At 38.3% G+C, this 20,606-nt stretch overlaps 1 protein-coding gene across 1 annotated transcript; it reads left to right on the forward strand.

The window, feature by feature from the left end:
• The first annotated feature begins 9,146 nt into the window (after positions 1 to 9,146).
• gfral (GDNF family receptor alpha like) lies at positions 9,147 to 18,329 on the forward strand. Its single transcript, XM_037782505.1, has 11 exons — positions 9,147 to 9,217; positions 9,504 to 9,635; positions 10,057 to 10,215; positions 10,384 to 10,443; positions 11,377 to 11,686; positions 15,780 to 16,039; positions 16,124 to 16,204; positions 16,292 to 16,377; positions 16,468 to 16,538; positions 17,903 to 17,984; positions 18,258 to 18,329. Exons 1-11 carry the CDS (start codon positions 9,181 to 9,183, stop codon positions 18,327 to 18,329), a joined length of 1,350 nt encoding a protein of 449 aa, XP_037638433.1. The 5' UTR covers positions 9,147 to 9,180.
• The last annotated feature ends 2,277 nt before the right edge of the window (positions 18,330 to 20,606 follow it).

Genomic DNA, 20,606 nt, shown 5'->3' on the forward strand with positions numbered 1-20,606 from the left:
CTGATTTGGAGGTCGATTACCATGGCTATGTTTGAAGCTTCGAAGCATTCGGGTCAGCCCTAATTATAAGTGTCTGACAACATTAAGGAAAGGACCCTAAAGAGAAATATTTTTTTTTACCTTTCGCTTGATCTGGTCTGTTTGTTATTGTGTCATGTGACTTGTTGCCAGAAGACAACGGTGGAAACGTGAGTTTGAGTGGAGAGAGGAGTACCACAGGACACCGGTGTTGTCCGAGTTTGTTTTGTTGGAGTACAGAAAGTGTAGCTTACTGTAATTATCTAAAAGATTTTCAATGTCATGGCTGAATATTTAGCTGATTTTGACAATGTGGATGCCACACGAGATTTCAGAATGAGGCTTTCTCCTTGAGCGAGACACACAATAACAAACAGACCGGATCAAGCATGAATGTTTAGTATTTAATAACTCATACCTTATGTATTTTATGATATATGGGTTAAGTGACATGGTTTTAATTGTACATGGATCCTTTTATTGTATTGTAAATGTGATATTTTGACAGTATTTATTCATATTTATTTATTGGTTTACTGTTATTTATTTATTTATTCTGTGCATAAACAGTATGGACATGATGCCCAGTCAATCATAAACATCCTGCATGATAGCTGCATGAATGTGTCCTGGTGGGCCTCGTTATGAAGACTCTTTCTTTTACAAGACACACTGAGTTTGTTTTGAACAACATCAGAAAAGTAGACTTGTGAATGTTTTATATTGTAGCTGCACACTTGCCTGCTATGAATAGCACCAAGGCAAAATGGTCCATTGAAAAGGTCCCTTTTGAAATGCACCGAAATGCTTCTGTCAGTCACCTTTTACTGACAGCTTCAGAGCCCAAGAGACACCATCCTGTCGGAAAAATAGTGGATGCCACGTATTTTTATTAGGGCTGTCAATCGAGTAAAATATTTAATCGCGATTAATCGCATGATTTTCCATAGTTAATCACGATTAATAGCAAATTGATTGCAAATGTATGTATACATTTATTACTGGAAATCAATTAACAACACAAAACAATGACAATTATTCTCCAGAAACCCTCACAGGTACTGCATTAAGCATAGAAAATATGCTCAAATCATAACATGGCAAACTCCAGCCCAACATGCAACAACAGCTGTCAGCGTGTCAGTGTGCTGACTTGACTATGATTTTTTTTGATTATCATAAAGTGGGCATGTCTGTAGGCCTTAAAACAAATTTGCGTTAACGCGTTATCAATACATTAACTTTGACAGCTAATTTCTATACTAATTCCAAACAATGTGCAATCAAGAAATGTCCTGAAATGTGCTTCAGATATATGTTTAGTGATATAAATCCACAATGTCAGTCTTCAAGCATGTACACTGACAAGAGTGTTGGCTATTAACCAAGCCCTCGTCAACTGTTTCTAATTTACAGCAAAACCCTGCATTCCATCTTTGCTGAGGCATCTAACTCCTCAATAAGCTTGATTTTTATTCAATGAAATCTAGACTGATTATTTAAATAAATCTATATTAGGTCAGAAAAAATAGCTCAATATGGCAACATATGAATTTGTTAGCATAAATGATGAACTTTCACAGTTGCTAAAATACTGCAGTATATATTGCTGTTACAAATACTGGACCCTCATTTTTTTTTAATCATACCTGGAAGCTTCCCAGCACAACGACGGTCTTATCTGCCACTGAGCAGCTCCACTAAAGCCATCGGAGTTTAAGGGCCTTGCTCAAGGGCATCTAAATGGTGGTGCTGAGGTACTTTCTCCACTAACATTCATCCTGTTCATACAGTCCAAGGACTGAATGTGCGACATTCCAGTCTCATGTTTCTCTTTCATAATAAGTAATACTTTAGGAAGGACAGTGAAACTCCACCACATATTCTCCTACTGTCAGCTGTTTGAGGCAAACTGAATAGTTCCCTGATGGAGGATAAAAGCACAACATATCTGTAAAGACGGATACTGAACATATATTATACTTCTAAACATTTACAGCCAGCACATATTTAAATGTAACTGCAGCTAATTGGCCTGCATATGGGTGAAGTAAGAGCAAACTCCAAGTCAAGTTTTAAAAGGTGCAAGATTTACTTTGTTTGCATCTTCAAACTGTAAACCACAGGCTCTGATTCATTAGTGATATAGACAGCTTTGAGCGCGTGGTGTTGTGTGGTGATCTGTGCAGGCAGAAATAAAAAAAACTAAATAATGAGAGAAAGAATATTAAAACAGCTTCTTCACACTGTTCCATGCAAATTTAATAACAAAGACAAGCTTTCTGCCCGAAGACCTTTTCATCAGGGCAAATCCCTGTGAGACAATGAGGTAGATGGGTTGAATTTTAATGCACCAGTTCACATGGGAAATGTGTCATAGAATATAGATCCACTAACATACGGCACAGCAAATACTCATCAAATTAATGCAAAATCCCAAAACAAGTGTTAATCATCATTGCAATCAGCAGTATAGGTAGCGCCTCTGTTATTTACTGTTCATAATAAGCAACGTTTAGGTGGAAATCTCTTGTCCAATCAAGCTAATCAAACATATAAATAAAACTGAAAGAGCAATCAGGAAAAGACTAATAAGTAATGTGAAAGAATTACACAAACAAGAAAACAAACACCGTAATGTCACAATGACAGGAAACAAAGACAGGAAAAGCATAATTAAAGTTTCTATCAGCTACACATTGGCTCAATAGTTGTAGTTGTTGATGAGTCAGACTGTAATTAGTCAAAAGTCGGCTTGTTAAACTCTGCTCCAAATGTTTTATTTGGGGCATTAGTTGATGGGAGTGGATTTCTAAATGTTAGTAGTTTTAATATTTATGCAAATTGAAATTTTTTAGGGAAGTTAACGTTAACGTTAACGCAATTTTTTTAACGCTACTAACACATTAACACAACTTGCAATTTTTAGGTGGTATCGGGCTCAGTTTTAAAGCTAGAGTGAAGATAAATAACGCTCCAAACTTACACACAATTTTGGCGAGGAAAAACTTGCATGGCCAGATCAGGGGTCCCTTGACCTCTGATCTCAAGATATGTGAATGAAAATTGGTTCTATGGGTACCCACGAGTCTCCCCTTCACAGACATGACCACTTTATGATAATCACATGCAGTTTGGGGCAAGTCATAGTCAAGTCAGCACACTGACACACTGACAGCTGTTGTTGCCTGTGAGGCTTGAGATTGCCATGTTATGATTTGAGCACATTTTTATGCTAAATGCAGTACCTGTGAGGGTTTCTGGACAATATCTGTCATTGTTTTGTGTTCTTTATTGATTTCCAATAATAACTATATACATATATTTGCATAAAGCAAGCATATTTGTCCACTCCCATGTTGATAAGGGTATTAAATACTTAAAGGTACATTTTGAACAGATAAAAAAATGCGCGATTAATCGGGATTAAATATTTTATTTGACAGACCTTATATTTTTGTGAATTTTAAACTGACTATTACTGATTTCAAAATGTAACCCCATATTTACATCATTCAGTTGGTCACACGCTGGACTGTTTGACAGGATTGTTGTTGATTCTTGAATGTGGGATCTTTGCAAATCAAAGATATCTCTTTCACATTGTATTTCTTATTTTGAAACATGCTATCCTTAAAGCCACCTGCATATTCAGGAAATATCTGAGATTATTGCCCACTAGTGGTGGTATTTAGAAGACACTGTGTCAAACAGCAATGTACTATGATGCATCAGCATTTACTCCTCTTCCTCAGTCCATCGTTGTCCAGACAGGAACAGTTTACAACATAGTTATTGCATTACAATTTGCATATATTTTGTAATGTAAATTTCTGCTATGGCTTTCGGTATAATTTCACCCCTTTGTCAATGCTTACACTATAGTTTGTTATTTTTGTATCTTCAAAAATAATTACACCAGTGAATGTGTTTATATTTGTTGATAAAGGCCAACTTAATTCTGCTAATTAATGACTATGATACAAAATGGTGTTTGGTTTTACAGGCTTTTGACAGTCATGCTGTGTATTTGTTGTATAATTACAAATCCCCAACAGAATGCTGTGCAGCAACATTTAATTCTAAGTTTTTTTTATTCAAAATTGTGACAGTCCTTGTCAACACATGTGTTTTCACTGATAATGCTGTTTTTGTTTTGCATCAATAGAAAAAAGACACATTTTCAGCATGACCAGCATGCCACTTTTAATTATTGTAATTGGATTTTAACTTCATACAGTCGATGGCTGCAGAATTTTAATCAGTCGGTGAAGTAGCATTTGCAGATTTGTTCCCAAGTTCTAAGATTTGCACAAACAAGGAATTTTGGTGCAAAATACAGTAAGAGAAAAGGTGAAAAAAGAAAGAAAAAAACAAGCAATGTAAAAGTCAAGAATCATGGATATAAAATAAGATGCTATTTTGTCCAAAGTGTTGACCGAGGAATGTGCAACGTTGCGTCCACACTAACATGCTATTTAGTACACTAAAACAGTATGTGAGATTTTTTAGTACGTCAAAAATGTTAGTATGAAACCAATAGTAGGTCAATTGCACATTATGTATGCAGTATTGTAAACTCTGGACACCACAGTGGCATAATATCCCACAATGCAATGCGGTCGTGAAGACAACGTTCATAGCAGACTTTGATTGACAACACTTCAAGTTACGTTTAAGCATAAGATTTCACTTTGCTAGGTGTAAAATATATTTTAAATTAGTTCAGACTTTGATTCTCACAAATCATCGTTTTGGTCGCAAGGTTGGCATGGGTTACCATGGTTACGCATCTCCAACCGACAAGGAGGCTCTCAGGAAGTGACGACGTAAATTACCGCTCAGTGCGTCCGTAAAGATACATACTACTGTGTATTCACACAGAAGTATGTTGAACGATAGTACACATATTGGGTATGTAGTGCATAGTATGCAATTTCAGACAAAGCCCAAATGTTCACAGTATAAATTTCAAAGAATATGTGCAATGTGCAGGGATAGTAACCCCAAAAAAAAGGGTATTAATGTAACGCTTTGTTGATGAGAGCAGCTGCAGTCGGGAAGAAACTGTTCTTGTGCCATGTGGTTTTGGTCTTGATGGACCACAGTGTTACAAAAAGTTTGTGTCCCGGGTGGGAGGGGTCAGGATGTTGACAATCATAGTATGTATGTATGCATTTATTTACTTATTTATCCATTCCTTTGGAAACACACTTTTTAATGTGAATCCAGTAGAGATGTTCCGATACCATTTTTTCCTTCCGAATACCGATTCCATTTTCCTCGCTCTGACTACCGTTACACTCTCCACTAGCAACGCACTGTTTTTGTTTGCTATTGTCACATAACAAACTACCTGCAATCAGTTCGTCTTCGCTGTTCTCAAACAGCAGTTACCAGTGGCATAAATTATGGTATCGAATTGGTGCATAGACTGGCGTACTCGCCGATACCTGATCCTGAGTTTTGAGCAGTAATGGTATCGGTATCGAAACAACTCCAGAATCCAGTGTCCATCTCATCATGTGTCCTCAGCTTGACCTTTTTAGACTTTTTTAGTTCCTTGACTTGATGTTTCTGTCCTAGTGAGCTTTCAAAGTGTATTAATTAGTTGTTTTTTCCTCAGCGTCTGTATCCCTGCACATCTTTTTATCAATAAAGTATATATTGTACTACATTGTTTATTTCCTGCTGTCTCTTATCTTTGGCTCACTCGCTGTCTGGAGAACTGTGACACACTATATATGCAAGAGACATTTTAACGAAGCAAGACTTGGAGAAACTAAACTCTCTCAATGATAACTTTCAGAGGAAGGATGGGGGTGTAGCTATTCTATGGAATAAGAAGCTTGACTCGTCAATAAATGGGGTTAGGCTTAGTGCCGACTGGTGTATTGCAATACAGTTTACTCACAATGACAAGGAAGTCTTTATTCTAAATGTGTATACACCCTATGAATGCCATCAGAATCAGGATGAATATCTAAATAAAGGCCTGCCTTCATCAATTCCTTAATTCAAAGCAATACTTCTTCTAGTGTATAATGTCATTGGGGATATGAATGCAGATATCTCAGACAGGAACTTCTTCTTTGCCAATCATATGGCTCAGTTCTGTCAAGATAATACTTTTATATTGTCAAGCAAAGTGCTTCCGCTTACGTCGTGGCTTGAACATTGTATTAGTACAGCTGATGCGCATTCTGTATGGGGCAGCAACAAGTGTTCATACTAGGGATGTTAATAATTAACCGTTTAACCTTTAACCGACGTTAAAACGCTAAGATTTTAAAACGTTAAAACGTTAAAACAGTTAAAAGAAATGTTAATAATTAATTAAAAAGATGAGCGGCTCAGAGGAGCGGTTCGTCACTTTAAGGATAAAAGCTAGTCCAGTTGAGCGGAGCTGGAGTTGCAGGATACAGGAAGTTGGCTTGGTCATTTCCCCCAGCCCTACCTGTTGCTATGTCAATAAATGTTGAACATCTACCTGTGCTATCCAGAAATGGAAATTGTGTCAACACAGAAAAACTGGACTGGTCAACCCTCAAAAAGGAAGACACCTTAGCCTATTATGCTCATACGGATAAATCCTTCGTCTACCTAGAGATGCAATTATGTGTAGTGATGTTAACTGTAAGGATGTGAAGCATAGGAGTGATATCTGCTCCATGTAAAGTGATATAGTGAGTGCTTTGAATGAAGGCTGTAAGCCCTACAGTACTACAAGCATACAAATCAGACTCATAACATCAGGCCTGACTGGAATACGTATCACTCTACAGCCTTTGAAGCCACTAACTCATGGCCTGTGGCAGGTAGACACAGACAAGGGCATCTGCTTGAGTACAACAAGCTCACTAATGCAAAATACAAGTATGCTTTTTGCTTCCTTTGTAAAAGAAATGAGCAAGCCATGAGGGCTGATGCCAGGTCTTCAGCAGCTCCTTACTGTATGTTCTGTCTATGGTGTGGAGCATGATATCACATACAGTGTTGCCAGTAAGAGTGCTGTCATGATCTCTAGAAATAAAGAGGACACATGTCTCAAACGTCCGGATTTTAAATTGTCTAATAATAATCTCAGTGTCTGTACTTAGGTAAAATATCTTGGGACATTTTATTACAGAACAAATGATGAAGATATTCATAGGCAATGCCATGTGATGTATGCACAAGCAAACCTTCTCTTACGTGAGTTTAGCGTACGTACAGTGAGAGTGAAGATGTCTCTGTTCAGAGCATATTGTACATCACTTTACACTGCACATTTGTAGTCAAACTACAGAATAGTAAGATTACAGAGATGTCAAGTAACTTTTAAATGATGCTGTGAGAATATTGCTGAAGAGACCCTGATGGTGTGGTGCAAGTGAAATGTTTGTGGCTGCAGGAGTCAATACTAATCACAATACAAAGCTGTCTGCTACTTCAGCACCACGGACAGCGCTGTGGATTTATAAATACGCAGCACGGTTAGGCTAATCATATTTCAGAGCCACGGTCGGTGTACTAGATTTTAATTTGTACAAACCTCAGTCAGATAAAGGATCAATGAAAATAATATAAATATGATTAAGTCAGGCAGACTAGACTAATATATTCAAACAACCCCCCGGCACGCTCTCTGCTTAAATCACCTACTGCTGATAACGAAATCCCCTTGGGTGTATCAAACACAAAGTGTAGTACTAGATGCTATCAATCCAAGCTGTGGAGACATTGGTCTAGTTGTCTCTTTGTAGGACACTGATTTATATTCTTTTTGAAACAACAAGTTTTTGTTGTGCTTTTTCATATAATCTATTATGTGTAAATTGTCTTTTATCTGGACGAGTCTGTAATAAAGTTTTGACTGACTGACTGATTGATTTGGGTCTAATCTCTCACAACTCATAACAACAAATAGCAATACACCACCAATGCACCAGTAGCATTTAAGTTCATGGCAGGGGTGGACCAGAGGCAAGAGAAGATCTTACTCTACTAACTAACTGAGAAAATGTGATTCAGGAAAATTTATAGAATTAAAATGAAGACTTTGATGCCATGTAGCCACCAATGAGAAAGTCTTACAATGTTTCCAAGTGGTGCACGGGAGTTGCTCATTTGCAAAGAGTACAGTAACATCCAGTCCACTTTTTTTGGAATAAACAAAATTAAAAAAATCAATACGTGTATGCTTTAATTCTACAAAAATCTGAAATTTGTTGCCATTTAGGATTAGCAGAAACAAGCTCTAAACACTGACATATTATATATTGCTTTAAGTTGATACTGTATGTTTAACTTGTTAGCAAACAGTCGCCTATTTACACATCCAGCAGACACAGAGCAACATTAGCATTCATTTGGAGTCATGTTTTTGGTAAACCAAGTGAATATGAGACATAAAGAGTCAGGATGTTGACAATTATACCAAGTGAATCTAAGTCCAACATTCACCCTCCTTTGTAGCAGCTTTAGGTCTCGGAAAACAACTTGAAACAGGTTGATGAGAACTGTGAGACTGAACCAAAAAGGTGAAGTAGCGGGCTGTAAAAACCAAAACAATGAGCTGAAAGAGAATAAAACACTTTGTATGTAGGAGAGGATCTGCAGAGTTGAGAAATAATTGTCTGTTGGTTCATCACTACAAGCGTCCACTTTCACATACAATTAGTCATATGATCCATTGTTAATATAAAAATATTGATTAAAGCCATTTTACATTAGTCACACAAAAAGTACTTTTATTAGAAACTACTGACACATATTTTATTTGGGGATTTTAAATCAGCACTAGACTTGCACTCCTTGTAATCCCCATCACACCTTATTTATGTAAATATATCGTATTTGTTGCAGCTGCAAAAACATTTTGATCCCAAATCAACAACCAAATGTGGTAGTTAAGAGGAGATTAGAAAAATAAGACCCTTAAATACATTCAGAAAGAAAACAGAACAAAAGATTTGTTTTTGTTTCTCCTTTAAGTCTGTTTTGTTCTTGAATCACGATGTGTCATTTCATTATATGGCACCCGGAGCAGCCTCCGGTAAATGTGTTACATCCTGTTGACTGTGGGTGGTGTTTCCCAGCTTAAGTACCAACGCCAAAGAGAGAAGCAGATCAGCTGCCGGAGAGCCTCAGTTGTCCACTGACAACTTTACAACAGCTATCATGCAACTGATAAGTCTGGAAGCTGCCGTCATACTTGGTAAGTCAACCACTGCTATGAAATAACTGACTTTTTACAGTAAAACCCACTCATCTTTATGTTGATGTGCATTGTCAGGGAATCTAAAACTAAGGATTTAAAGTAGAGCTGCATGTCTTGTTGTCTATAATGCATATGCAGTCTACAATCAGTGATGTTAAACTTGTAATTGTATTTAAGACAATTATTAAATAGATTTAACTGGTGTGTAGACGAATATCATGCAATACATTCACATAAAAATCAAGATAAACACATAAATGATTGTAATGTGCGTGTGTCTCAGGGATTGTGATTCCTCAGATATCCAGCATCAGCATTTCACCTCTACCCTCCGACTGTTTGGCTGCTGTGGAAACCTGCATATCAAATCTATGCAGGTGGAGCGAAGAGGCATTTTACGGCGGCATCTGTGAGGGTAAATACGACACATTTCCAATTTACCTTTTCTGCTGCGGGGTATTGGAACAAGGTGTTATCTTTATGTTTTCCAGTGGCATAAAAAAATAAGTAATGATTTCATTTCCTCAGGAGGCTCAGGACATGAGGCTACTTAATTGAATTGCACTTCTTGGTGTATGGCTTAAATGTAATAACTGAGGCAATAGCCCGGAGCAAAGTTTGTATAACTAAATAAATAGAAATAAATAAATAGGCCGTCAACTGCCTTTCTGTTTTGACATTCAAATGCCGTATGATGATATTGAATTTTATGTTGTCTGCATGTAAAAAGCCATCAGAGGAGGGACAATCGGAGCAGCAGGTATATAGGACACCTGTTTGCTCGCTTATGGAAAATCCAGTTTTTCTGCCTCCCTCTTGTGTTTGTGTTATTCAAGATGAAGGGTGCCAAATTAAAGGCTCAAAGGGCTGTAACTTGACCATCCAGACCGTAATGGACCAATTACCCTCGCAGCGCGGGTGTGTATGTGCCTGGGAGGAGGAGGAGCTATGTGACTCTATACAAGCGCTGGCCACACAATGCCAAAAGAAGACAGGTGCAGTATTCTCAGTAGTCTCTGAGATAAGCATTTATGGGTGAAATTGCATTTTTGTTTACCAAAGGCGATCTCATGTACTCTGTGAACGAACACTATTGTGCTACTGAATGAGCAGACTGGTATTTGTTGGAGAAGAGCTAATCATTATTCCTATTCTTCTCACAGCGGCTCAGCAGAGGCGGAGCACACTGATGGACTGGCAGTCAAGCAGTTTATTAGGCTATGGTAATTATTTACCAGCTGCAACTGCAACGCTGGTATTGTTTTCACCTTGTGTGTGCGTGTCATCATGGCAAAATGTGGTCCTGGAGACACATGATCTACCACAGAAGATGTTTTGAGTACTTTGCCAGGTGTTTAAATGTCTGTAGACAGACTTTGTCAACGCAATAACATCACAACCATGCAAGATGTAGGTTCCAAATCGCATACTTTTTCTTTTTACTTCAGTACCTACTGCAGCTGCCCTTACCAAATACGTACTGTTGCATGCAGTATACACACATCTACTTAGTCATAACATTGCGCCTTGAACTTTGACCCTCATGCTCATATATGCTGCACTCCGTAGCACTAAAATTTAAGTAATAAGAAAAGCATGTGATTTGCATGTGGTGACAAAATCTGTCCACAGACAGACAGACAGACATACAGAAATATAAACACCTGGCAAAGTACAATCTCGGAGGCCAAGGCAAGACTTCCTTTTCCGTGCGCTGCTCATTGTTTACAGTCCGATTAGCAACTTGAGATGCAAGACTGGAGTTGAAGTTGAGCGACGACATGTACAAGCGGATTATTTCACAAGTAGCCAGTTGTCAAGCTAATTTTAAACCAATAAAAAGCAAAATCATTGTCAGACGATAGCCGCTGGGTTCCTAAACTGTATTTCGGCTGATGCGTTCCACCTCTTTTGCTCTCCACACGGACTGTTTGCAACCAAAGCCTGCTCGAACGTGAAACCCCTGTATCATGTACCTGTGACTCCAGGACCACATATCGCCATGATGACTCACACAGAGACTGACAAGGTGAAAACAATACCAGCATCGCTGCCGCTACTGGTAATGAGGAAATAAAATGGTGCACTGATTTCAATCAATATAAAAGGGATGTTTCTGTAATCTAAAAACTGATTCACTGCATTTCTTTTTACAGTACACTTTGGTTCTGCGTCCTGCTTGGACCAAATGAGAGTTTGTCTCAGTGATCCAGTTTGCAACAGGTACCTAGGACGTGTTCTTAAGGCGTGCATGCCGCAACAGTGCGACTGCTGTCAGCTGATGACTCAGCAGTTCTACGGCAGCATGCCGCGCAATGTGGCAGAGATGCTGGCCATGTGCGAGTGTGAGGCTTCAGATCAGTCCTGCCTGGATATGAAAACCACTCTGCACAGCGGCACATGTGGAGGCCGCACCTGGATCTGCCAGGATACAGTTAACTTGTGTGTTAAGAACAGGAACTGCAGGTATGTGGCTATTCTGTCTCTGTAGTATCGGTATCAGACAAACTAAAATGTTGAGCTGATGATGGCGCTAGATGAAAAGTTTAGGGTTCACCACAGTTATTACAATTCACCCAGAGGGGGACATGACTGTCTGTGCCAAATTTAAAAACAAATGTCAACCTCATGGTGTTGCAAGAGGAAAGGTCGGAGGATCACAGCAGAGTCATTAGGATTCATCATCTGGGAAACACACACAACCACAGGCTAATTGTCGAGATAATGCAGTCTGACCATAGACTGTATCTGGACCAAAATGATGCGCTGAACACTAGTGTGGCTAGTACAAACTACTAGGGCTGTCCTCGACCAAAGACATTTTTAGTCGACTAACACTCATATGATTTTGTCGACTAATTGATTAGTTGATTTAATTCACAGGTCTGTAAAACTGAGTTTCTCCACAAAGAATCACACAAAAACGCCACTTTAAATCTTGTGTTTACCAGAGATGTGCTCATAAGTTCCTTGGAAATAAGTCATTCAGCATGAAAAAAGCATAAAAAACTACTAATCAACTAAACAAATCTTAGATGACTGAGACCAATATGACAATAAATAAAACAAACTATACAACGCCGCCTGAAACTTATTCTACCAACAGTAGAATAAAACATTGACCAAAGCAGACAACATGGACATGTGAACAATATAAACTCCATTTTTACCGCATAGAAAACCGTTGCTTGGTAGCTAACAGTAAAGTTACCTTGTTCACTAACTTTTTGTAGTTTTAGTTGACCCATAAGTAAAAAAACACATCCCTCATCTAGTCTATACTGACGTGTGGGAAGTGATGCCAGCCTCTCTGGTCTCGTTGGTGCTTTTGGTAAAGCAGATTAGGTGCTGAACAAATGACAACCAGTTGGTTGATGCACATAGGTGGCCATTGTAAATACCCAGGCAAGATGGCGGACGCTTGTCCCATTACTTATGATGTAGTGTCGCATCTACTATTTTTTTTTTTTTATTATTTCAAAATGACAGTATACATAGTAACAGCAGAAAACATTAAAAACATTTACGTACAGAAGAAGCATAGCAGAAACATAAACAAAGAGCTATGCCAAAGATAAAAGGACAACAGAAATGAAACAAAACCAACATCAAATTCAAAAAAAGACCACGCGGGAGTATGACAATAATTTCACTTAAAAACTTTAAAGATATTGCATACATTCATTGTTTTCATTGCTTTTTTGTTTTGTGAGAAAGAAATTGTTGACAGATATAGATCCATTTCTTTCATAAATACAAAGAAATTAGGCTTTTTTTTTTAGTAAATTTACACTTGTGAATGTGGAACTTTGTGAGAATTACAATTAAATTAATAAGAAAAAATGCATAACTGTCTTTGTCACTATAATCATAGGAACCAAATATAATATTTCTATAGTACAGTGCAAAATCTGAGAAAATGTTAACAAGTATAACATTATTGACATCTTTCCACAATTCACATGTAAATTTACAGGACCAGAATAAATGAGAGCAAGTTTCAAGATGTGATTTGCAGAAGATACGTGTGGCATCTACTATGTTACCGGTTAGTGTAGCGCGCACAAGCAACGTGTTGCTAGGCAACAAAGTGGTTGTGCTCTCATTATGGAGAGTTCAGGTGTGTTGTTGAACTCACCTGTGTGAAAGGCACCCTGCAGGTCTTGAGCTCTGATTAAGTCCTTCTGGTTCAACTTCTCTACTCTTTAATCCCCAAATACCAGTCCACTCTGTGTCTCTGTCCCAGTATAACCAGTCCACACAAACATTTCTAACGTATCATTTCCGGTGTGTCACCTGTCTAGACCACCGACTGTAAACAAAGAGCGCTGCCCCCTTGTGGCCGCAGACACACCTGCAGCTTCCTCTCTGCTTCTATCTTCTGTTCCCTTTCACATAGGCTATAGTTTATCAGGACTTTTTCCACTTTTGTTTTTACTCTGTAACGGATGCAACTTGAAATGTAGCGAAGTACAGTGTGATAAATAGTAGTTAATCCAGGTTAAACCAGCACTGCTCCCAGTAGACCACTTACACACCAAAACAACTAACAATAACCTGATATTTTCAGGTGGAATTTCAGACATTCATTCTCACTGTGCAATATCATTTTCCACTTGTGCAATTTTGTTAATAGTCTGTTTATTGTCAATACTGTATATACTGCTCCTATTTTTATACTTCCTTCTATTTAAATAGTTCATATTTTGTTTCACTTTGTTTAGCTCTTTTTTTTACTGTGTTAGCTGATGCATCTTGTTTTTTGCACTATCCCCTTTGCTGCTGTACACTGCAAATTTCCCCACTGAGGGAGTAAATAAAGGAATATCTTATCTTATCTTATCTTATTTTATCTTAATCCTATGAGACCCATGATAGACCCGTTTTTTTTTTTTAATCTTTTTGTGGGGGAGTACAGGGGGTCCTTAGGGGGAGTTAGCAGGTCAACAGTAGATGTCTCATACAAGTGGTGTACATCATCTGAAAGCTGGGAACCTGAAGATTAATTTGAGATGCAGCTCAGCACTGTGTGTCAAGATGTTCTAGTCATAAATCAGAAGTAAGAAATAATTGATTAATTATTTTTTTAATAATAGAAGTATATGATGGCCATTCCCATGCTCTATTATGTCTCATATGTTGTTGCAGCAATTTTGGGGTTGATAGCATTTGTTACACAGATTTGCTTTTAAATTTAACAATTTTTTTCCACTCCAGAATTGATAGAAATTATCAATAAAACCTCCTAAATACAACATCAAGACACCAAGACCTTGAGGAACACCATAGAAAAAAAACATGCTGTGATTTGGTATCAAAAACTTTTGACATTTGAAGATTTCTGCAAGAATTGTATTTTTCAGCGATTAGATGGCGAGCACTTCTGTTCTGGAAACCACTCAAAAACCACCTTATTGTCAATCTACCTAGGAAAGCCATCCATCCTCTGAATGCTCCAGTTCTCTAGTTTGTGGTTGTAATGGTTCATGAGGCTGTGATTAACCTGGAGGTCACCACAGGTCATTTTATACAGTGAGGTCAAATTATAAAAAATGATCTCACTTCAATGAAATGGCTACTATGGGGACTAACATCATTACACATGAATACAATTAGGCTCATTGGATCCACAAGAGTCTCAGCTTTACAGTGATACCCAATTTATGTAATTCTAAGACTGTTTAGGGACCCCAGTATGCAGAAATATTCAAACACACCATTTTTAGAATAGGTGAAAATAACACATTTATACTGCATACATAAAACTGCTTGGTTTTTGCCCCAAACTTTATGTGATTATCATAAAGTAGGTATATCTGTAAAAGGGGAGACTCGTGGGTACCCATAGAACCCATTTTCATTCACATATCTTGAGGTCAGAGGTCAAGGGACCCCTTTGAAAATGTCCATACTAGTTTTTCCTCTCAAAAATTTAGCCTAAATTTGGAGCGTTTTTTTTCCTCCTTGCCGACAAGCTAGCAAGAAAAGTTTGTCACCAATGGATTTCTTAGGTTTTCTAGTTTCATATGATACCTGTACCTTCACTAGCTCACCTTCTAGCTCTAAAACTGAACCTGCTACAGCCTCTGAAAAACAGTAAAGTCGGTCGGGATCGCAGGTCTCAGGGTGTTAAGTAAAAGTGAAATTACAGATTTTTAAAAATACTCCAAAAAGTGCAAGTAGGCTAGGCCTCCACAAAAAAACTACCTTGTTACAGTAGCAAGAGTAAATGTAATTGCCTCCACCCCTGACATTACCAAACTGGCTTGTCACAGTGGACGTGTTTTAAAGCACCGCTCCAATTTGCATCTAATAAATCTAAAATGTCAGAAGGCAATTATTAAAAGAAAATGTCACATTCACAATCTTTATATAGCACCGGTGCAGTTGGAAAGGCTCTTTGTTCTGTATTCCTCCACAGCCTGTTTAATGTAGAATAATCATTTAAATAATGGTCTGTCACAGGATGTTAAAGATGATGAATGTGCTGTGCATATATTCCCTCAACACCCATAAAGCACCTGCACCTAAAATATGTTTCCTCTGATTTACCGTACAGAGAACTGTTAAAAACCTTCCGAGCCAAATGCTGGAGCCCTGAAGAAGCACAATGCAGTGACAGTGACTTCCAAAATGATGAATGCATCGCCCAGATGGACCCAGCTCTCATCCTTGGTGGAGATCCTGAATGTAAAATTGCCTTCTTGGCCACTTTGGGCACAACACTTCACTTTCCTTGTGCATGCGAAGGATTGCACAATGAGGATCTGCTGACGTGCAACAGGATTCATGAAGTGCTTCATAATAGATCACGCTTCAGTGAGGAGGATTTTGATTTACGAGATTTTAACTGTTCAATTTGTTTATTGGAAAGATTTTGAAGCATTTGTTTGTGTATTTCAGTGACATCTCGGAAAAGCAGCAGTGGTTCGACTAAACCTCCTGAAATCGATGAATCTGAGCAAAGTCACACACGGTCACACGGTACATTTACATCTGAAATTCAGCCCTTTATACTGATTATTATACTGTAGGGGTATTGAATGTTGAATATATATTTTGTCTTTTCAGATTATCTACTATACACTTTTGCAACTGTGCTACTTTTTGGAGTTGTCATATTAATGCCTCTGGCTGTTGTCATTAAAATATGGCAAGTACATCAACATTAAAATATGTCAAGTCTCTCTGGTATCTAATAATAATACGACATATTTATGTTGACTTTTATTTCTTTTGTCTTGTAGGATGTTGAGAAGAGGAGACAAAACAAAGTTTCACCATCCGCAGAAAAGCAGTTGTGTTGTTATTCTCTGATGTTTGTTCATCTGTTAAATGTTCGTCACTTTTTTAACTCAAAAAGATTTTAGTTGTTGCATAAATATCACAATACTGATAAGAATACATGCCAAAAATGAAACCACAGATACTTCATTATGGCAGCATTGTGAGATATAACATGATATTTTTCATGGTTTCTTTCTTGGTTTATTGAAAATGTATTCAAGAGGGTTGATAAAAACCTATATTGCTACAGTTATAAATGTTGCACATGTAAAATACTGTTATGACAAGTATATCAGAGATGTTTAAGATTATGTTTGAACCCACAGGATTTCTTATCTTGAATCACAAAAGAAAGCTTTCTCTCCGCAGTAAACAATCCATCTTCAGAATCTTTTCATCAGTTTCTCGCTGACTTGTGCCATCTGTCATCGTAAGAAGCAACCCATCTGACACTTTCGAGATTGCTTTATGTCACCAGATGTCTTTTTGTGATAATTTATTGGTGCTGTAGGCGTCAACTGTATGTAATAATAAACTTCACTGTGAACACCTTGGAGTCTCAGTTTGCTCAAAATGCTGTGTCATTTCTGGAGTGACAGGCTTTGTGTTTTGATCCACTGTTAAAAAGCAGCTTTTAAAAGAAAGTCTGCATCAGAATGAAAATCAAATAAATAAAAAAAAAACTTATGTATGTCATAAACAGCAAATGACTTAAGCTTTAAAGCTTTTTTATTATATATTTTTTTAATTTGCAACAACGAAGATACAGGAATCAGATAGGATGGTGGGGTGGATACAGGTTAACAACATATGCAATACTGAAATACTGAAATAGAGAGATTATCTACAGAGATTAACTGTAGATGTGCATGGTAACATGTCCCATATTGTCCCACACAAACATACTCTTAGTCCCACATGTTGGGATCTGGTCACCCTAGAAGTAAGCAGGGAGGTTTAATGCTCTGGCCGAATAATATAACTTTGGATTTATTCAATTTCAGCCATCCAGGCTCCTGGAGAGACAATTACATGGTCTGTTAGTTTCCTGTGATTATTAGGCTCCAGAGGTACATAGGTGTCATCAGCTTAACAGTTAACAGTCATACCTGTTCTGCCTTTCTTGTCTAAAACATTTGACATACTTGACATTCACTTGCATATTGCCTTTTCTGGTTTGCACAAGATATTAATAAATGAAAAGAAAGGACTGAATCAGAGGGAGGCACTCGTGAAATCACAGTAACAAACCGTATCAGACATTATATAATTCTACTACTTATGTGTGAAAAAAACCCTGACAATTATGATTTTTTGTCATTATGCTAATGATCTAATAGCAATATTTAGGAGATGAGATGTGAAGCTGGAGAGGCTTCACATCTGTCTGTTTAGATTTCACCTGACCATCACGTCTGGACTGTGGGAGGAAGCTGCAGCAGAGGAAACCCACGCGGATATGGGAGAGATCATGACGGTAAGTAAACACAGAACCACAAACACATGCTGCTGCACGCAGAGACCCCCGCTGGTTGGAAGCCAGAACATTCCTGCTGTGCGGCTGCAGAGCTGAACACTGAGTCAACCATGAAGATGTGGACGTAAATATAGGAAGAGGAAGAGTTGGGTGGACGGTGAAGGAGAATGAGGCCGGGTGGGGATTTGCCTTCTTCTTCTAGTTTTTTCTTCATCTTGTTCATCTGCTCTGCGTCAAACCCTCCTTGTTTTATGAGTCATTGTTGTGTTCCAGACTGCCTCCTCAAGCTCTTTGGTACATGAGAACAGCCCGATCCTGGTGATCAATGATCAATTTTCTTTGTAACCTCTTGTATTCTTGTTCTCATCTTTTCCACTATCTCTCTTTGGGTTGACCTCTGGCCCAAGAAGGTGAACCTGCTCTTCTCTCAGAACTCCTTGTCCCTCTCACTGAGTCACTCAGAGCTTTGTGCTTCCTCTCACACTAGAGTTTCCTGGGAGGGTTTCAGTGACGCCGAGACCTTTGCTGGTTTGCCTCGCAATTTCTGTTCAGAGAGGTATGGGGTTATTGTTTGCAGCTTTAGCCGAAAAAAACAAAACGGTTTGTCTGAGTGCCTGCAAGCCTGTGTGTGGCACGCACTCTCAACGTGATCCTGCATCGCTTAACACTTGAAACTTAACTTGGACTTGCAAAAACTTCTTGCCTCAAATGTTTTCAGAATCATCTTGTGGTGTACTGTTTAGCTGCTGGCGTGACTCATACTCTTGTTAAAAATAGAAACACTGCTTTAAAGGAGCAGTGTGCACGATCTGGGGGTATCTAGCAGTGAGGTTGCAGAATGCAACCAACTGAAGCCTCTCCTGTGTGCCAAGCGTGTAGAAGAACTACGGTAGCTGATGCGCAAATGCAAATGTCCCTCTCTAGAGCCAGTTGCTGTAAGAAAGCCAGTGTGTAGAGTGTGTGTGTACGTGGAAGGTGAGTGGTGAAGCAAGAGAGAGAGTGGCGGCGACGGCAGCAGCGAGTAACGTTATCTACTCTGGCCCAAGCAGGAAAAGTTAACAGTGTTTGGTTCGTCCGTTCTGGGCTACTGTAGAAACATGGCGGACTGCATGGAGAGGACCCGCTCCCTATCTAGATATAAATGGCTCATTCTAAGAACACAAAAACACAACAACTCTTATTTTCAGGTGATTATACATAATATTATTATATTATATTCCATTTCTGCCAATGGATCCTCCTAAAGCTACACACTGTTCCTTTAAGTTTAGCACAGGCTCAGTCAAATTCAGCTTCATATAGATTGTAAAGTTACATATCTTTACAGGCGAAGGTACCAACTGTATTAATATGAATCAGGCCAGCCACCAACATTTTGATTCATGAAAGTCCTTCCTTTGTTATCAGCTTCAGCCAAGGGGTCAACACACATGCAGTAATTTGTTTTAAGCTCTTGAGAGGAAATAGATTCCTCATATCCATTCGATTCTGAATAGAACCGCCCACAGTGAGAAATATTGTGTCTAAATGCTAATCGCCAGGCTCTAAAAAAAACCCAGATAAAAGTGCATGGCCTTTCAACAACCTTCCCAGCGCAAAGGAAACATTTTGATTAAATAACACCATGTTGAATCCCTACTGCCGCAATACAAGTAAAACTGTATTTTGCCTCTCAAATTATTCATTTTGTGAAACTTTGGGTCTTTCTTGTTCCAGAGTTTCACTAACAGGCTGGCTCATTATTAAATTGCTTCCGCCTGATTGCCCTTCCCGGCTCTTTCCGGAGGAAGATGTGCGACTGCATAATTGTTTGCGTACGTGATGAAGATGGACAACTGTGGGGAGGTAATTACCACATTTTAATACATTTATGCAAATGAGCCACTTCTCTCCCACATCTATTCATTAGAGTCAAGTTTATTTTAGACCCGGTTCACACCCAGAGACATTCTAGTTTTCACTGTGGTATTTTAATCAGGCTAATTCATTAAGGTGCCGTCAATTAATGACAAAGATAGGAAAGACAACCATGCAGGGATACGCGGAGTCCTGATGACCTGGACAAAGGCATCCACAATGTTTTTTATTTATTTTTTTATTTATATGGATCATCTTAATCCTCCAGCATATGGGTACATGAAAAGACAACTGCTGATGATATTTCTTTTCTCAAACACAATATATACACCATTTATTATTTGGCATCTTGCTTTAGATACAATTTCATTAAAACTTAGTGTCACATTCCATTTTTAATGTTTATGTTTTATTATGTTTTACAGATAGCACAGTGCAGACAGGAGAAACCCACATTCACAAAGCCGATCCTCCCCAGACAGTAGCTTATGTCACGGTAAAAGCTTTTTTTAAATGGCAGAAACACTTTTTAAATGATCTTTGGCAAACCTGAGGGCAAACACTCTTCGGAGACGGCTTTTAAATTGTTATTTTTTGTGGTATTTTGACAGGAGTCTTGTGTTCAGTTGCTCGTCATACAGGATCTCCCCCTCTCTCATACACTCTCAATGTTTGCACTATCTGTTTATATCATGTTTATTTTTGTTTATAGCTTATTTTGTAAATTGTACATTTGTATTCTTATTTTATTCTAACGTTTTATCT

The sequence above is a fragment of the Sebastes umbrosus genome, chromosome 10, assembly GCF_015220745.1.
Source record: "Sebastes umbrosus isolate fSebUmb1 chromosome 10, fSebUmb1.pri, whole genome shotgun sequence".
NCBI classification, from domain to species: Eukaryota; Metazoa; Chordata; class Actinopteri; order Perciformes; family Sebastidae; genus Sebastes; species Sebastes umbrosus.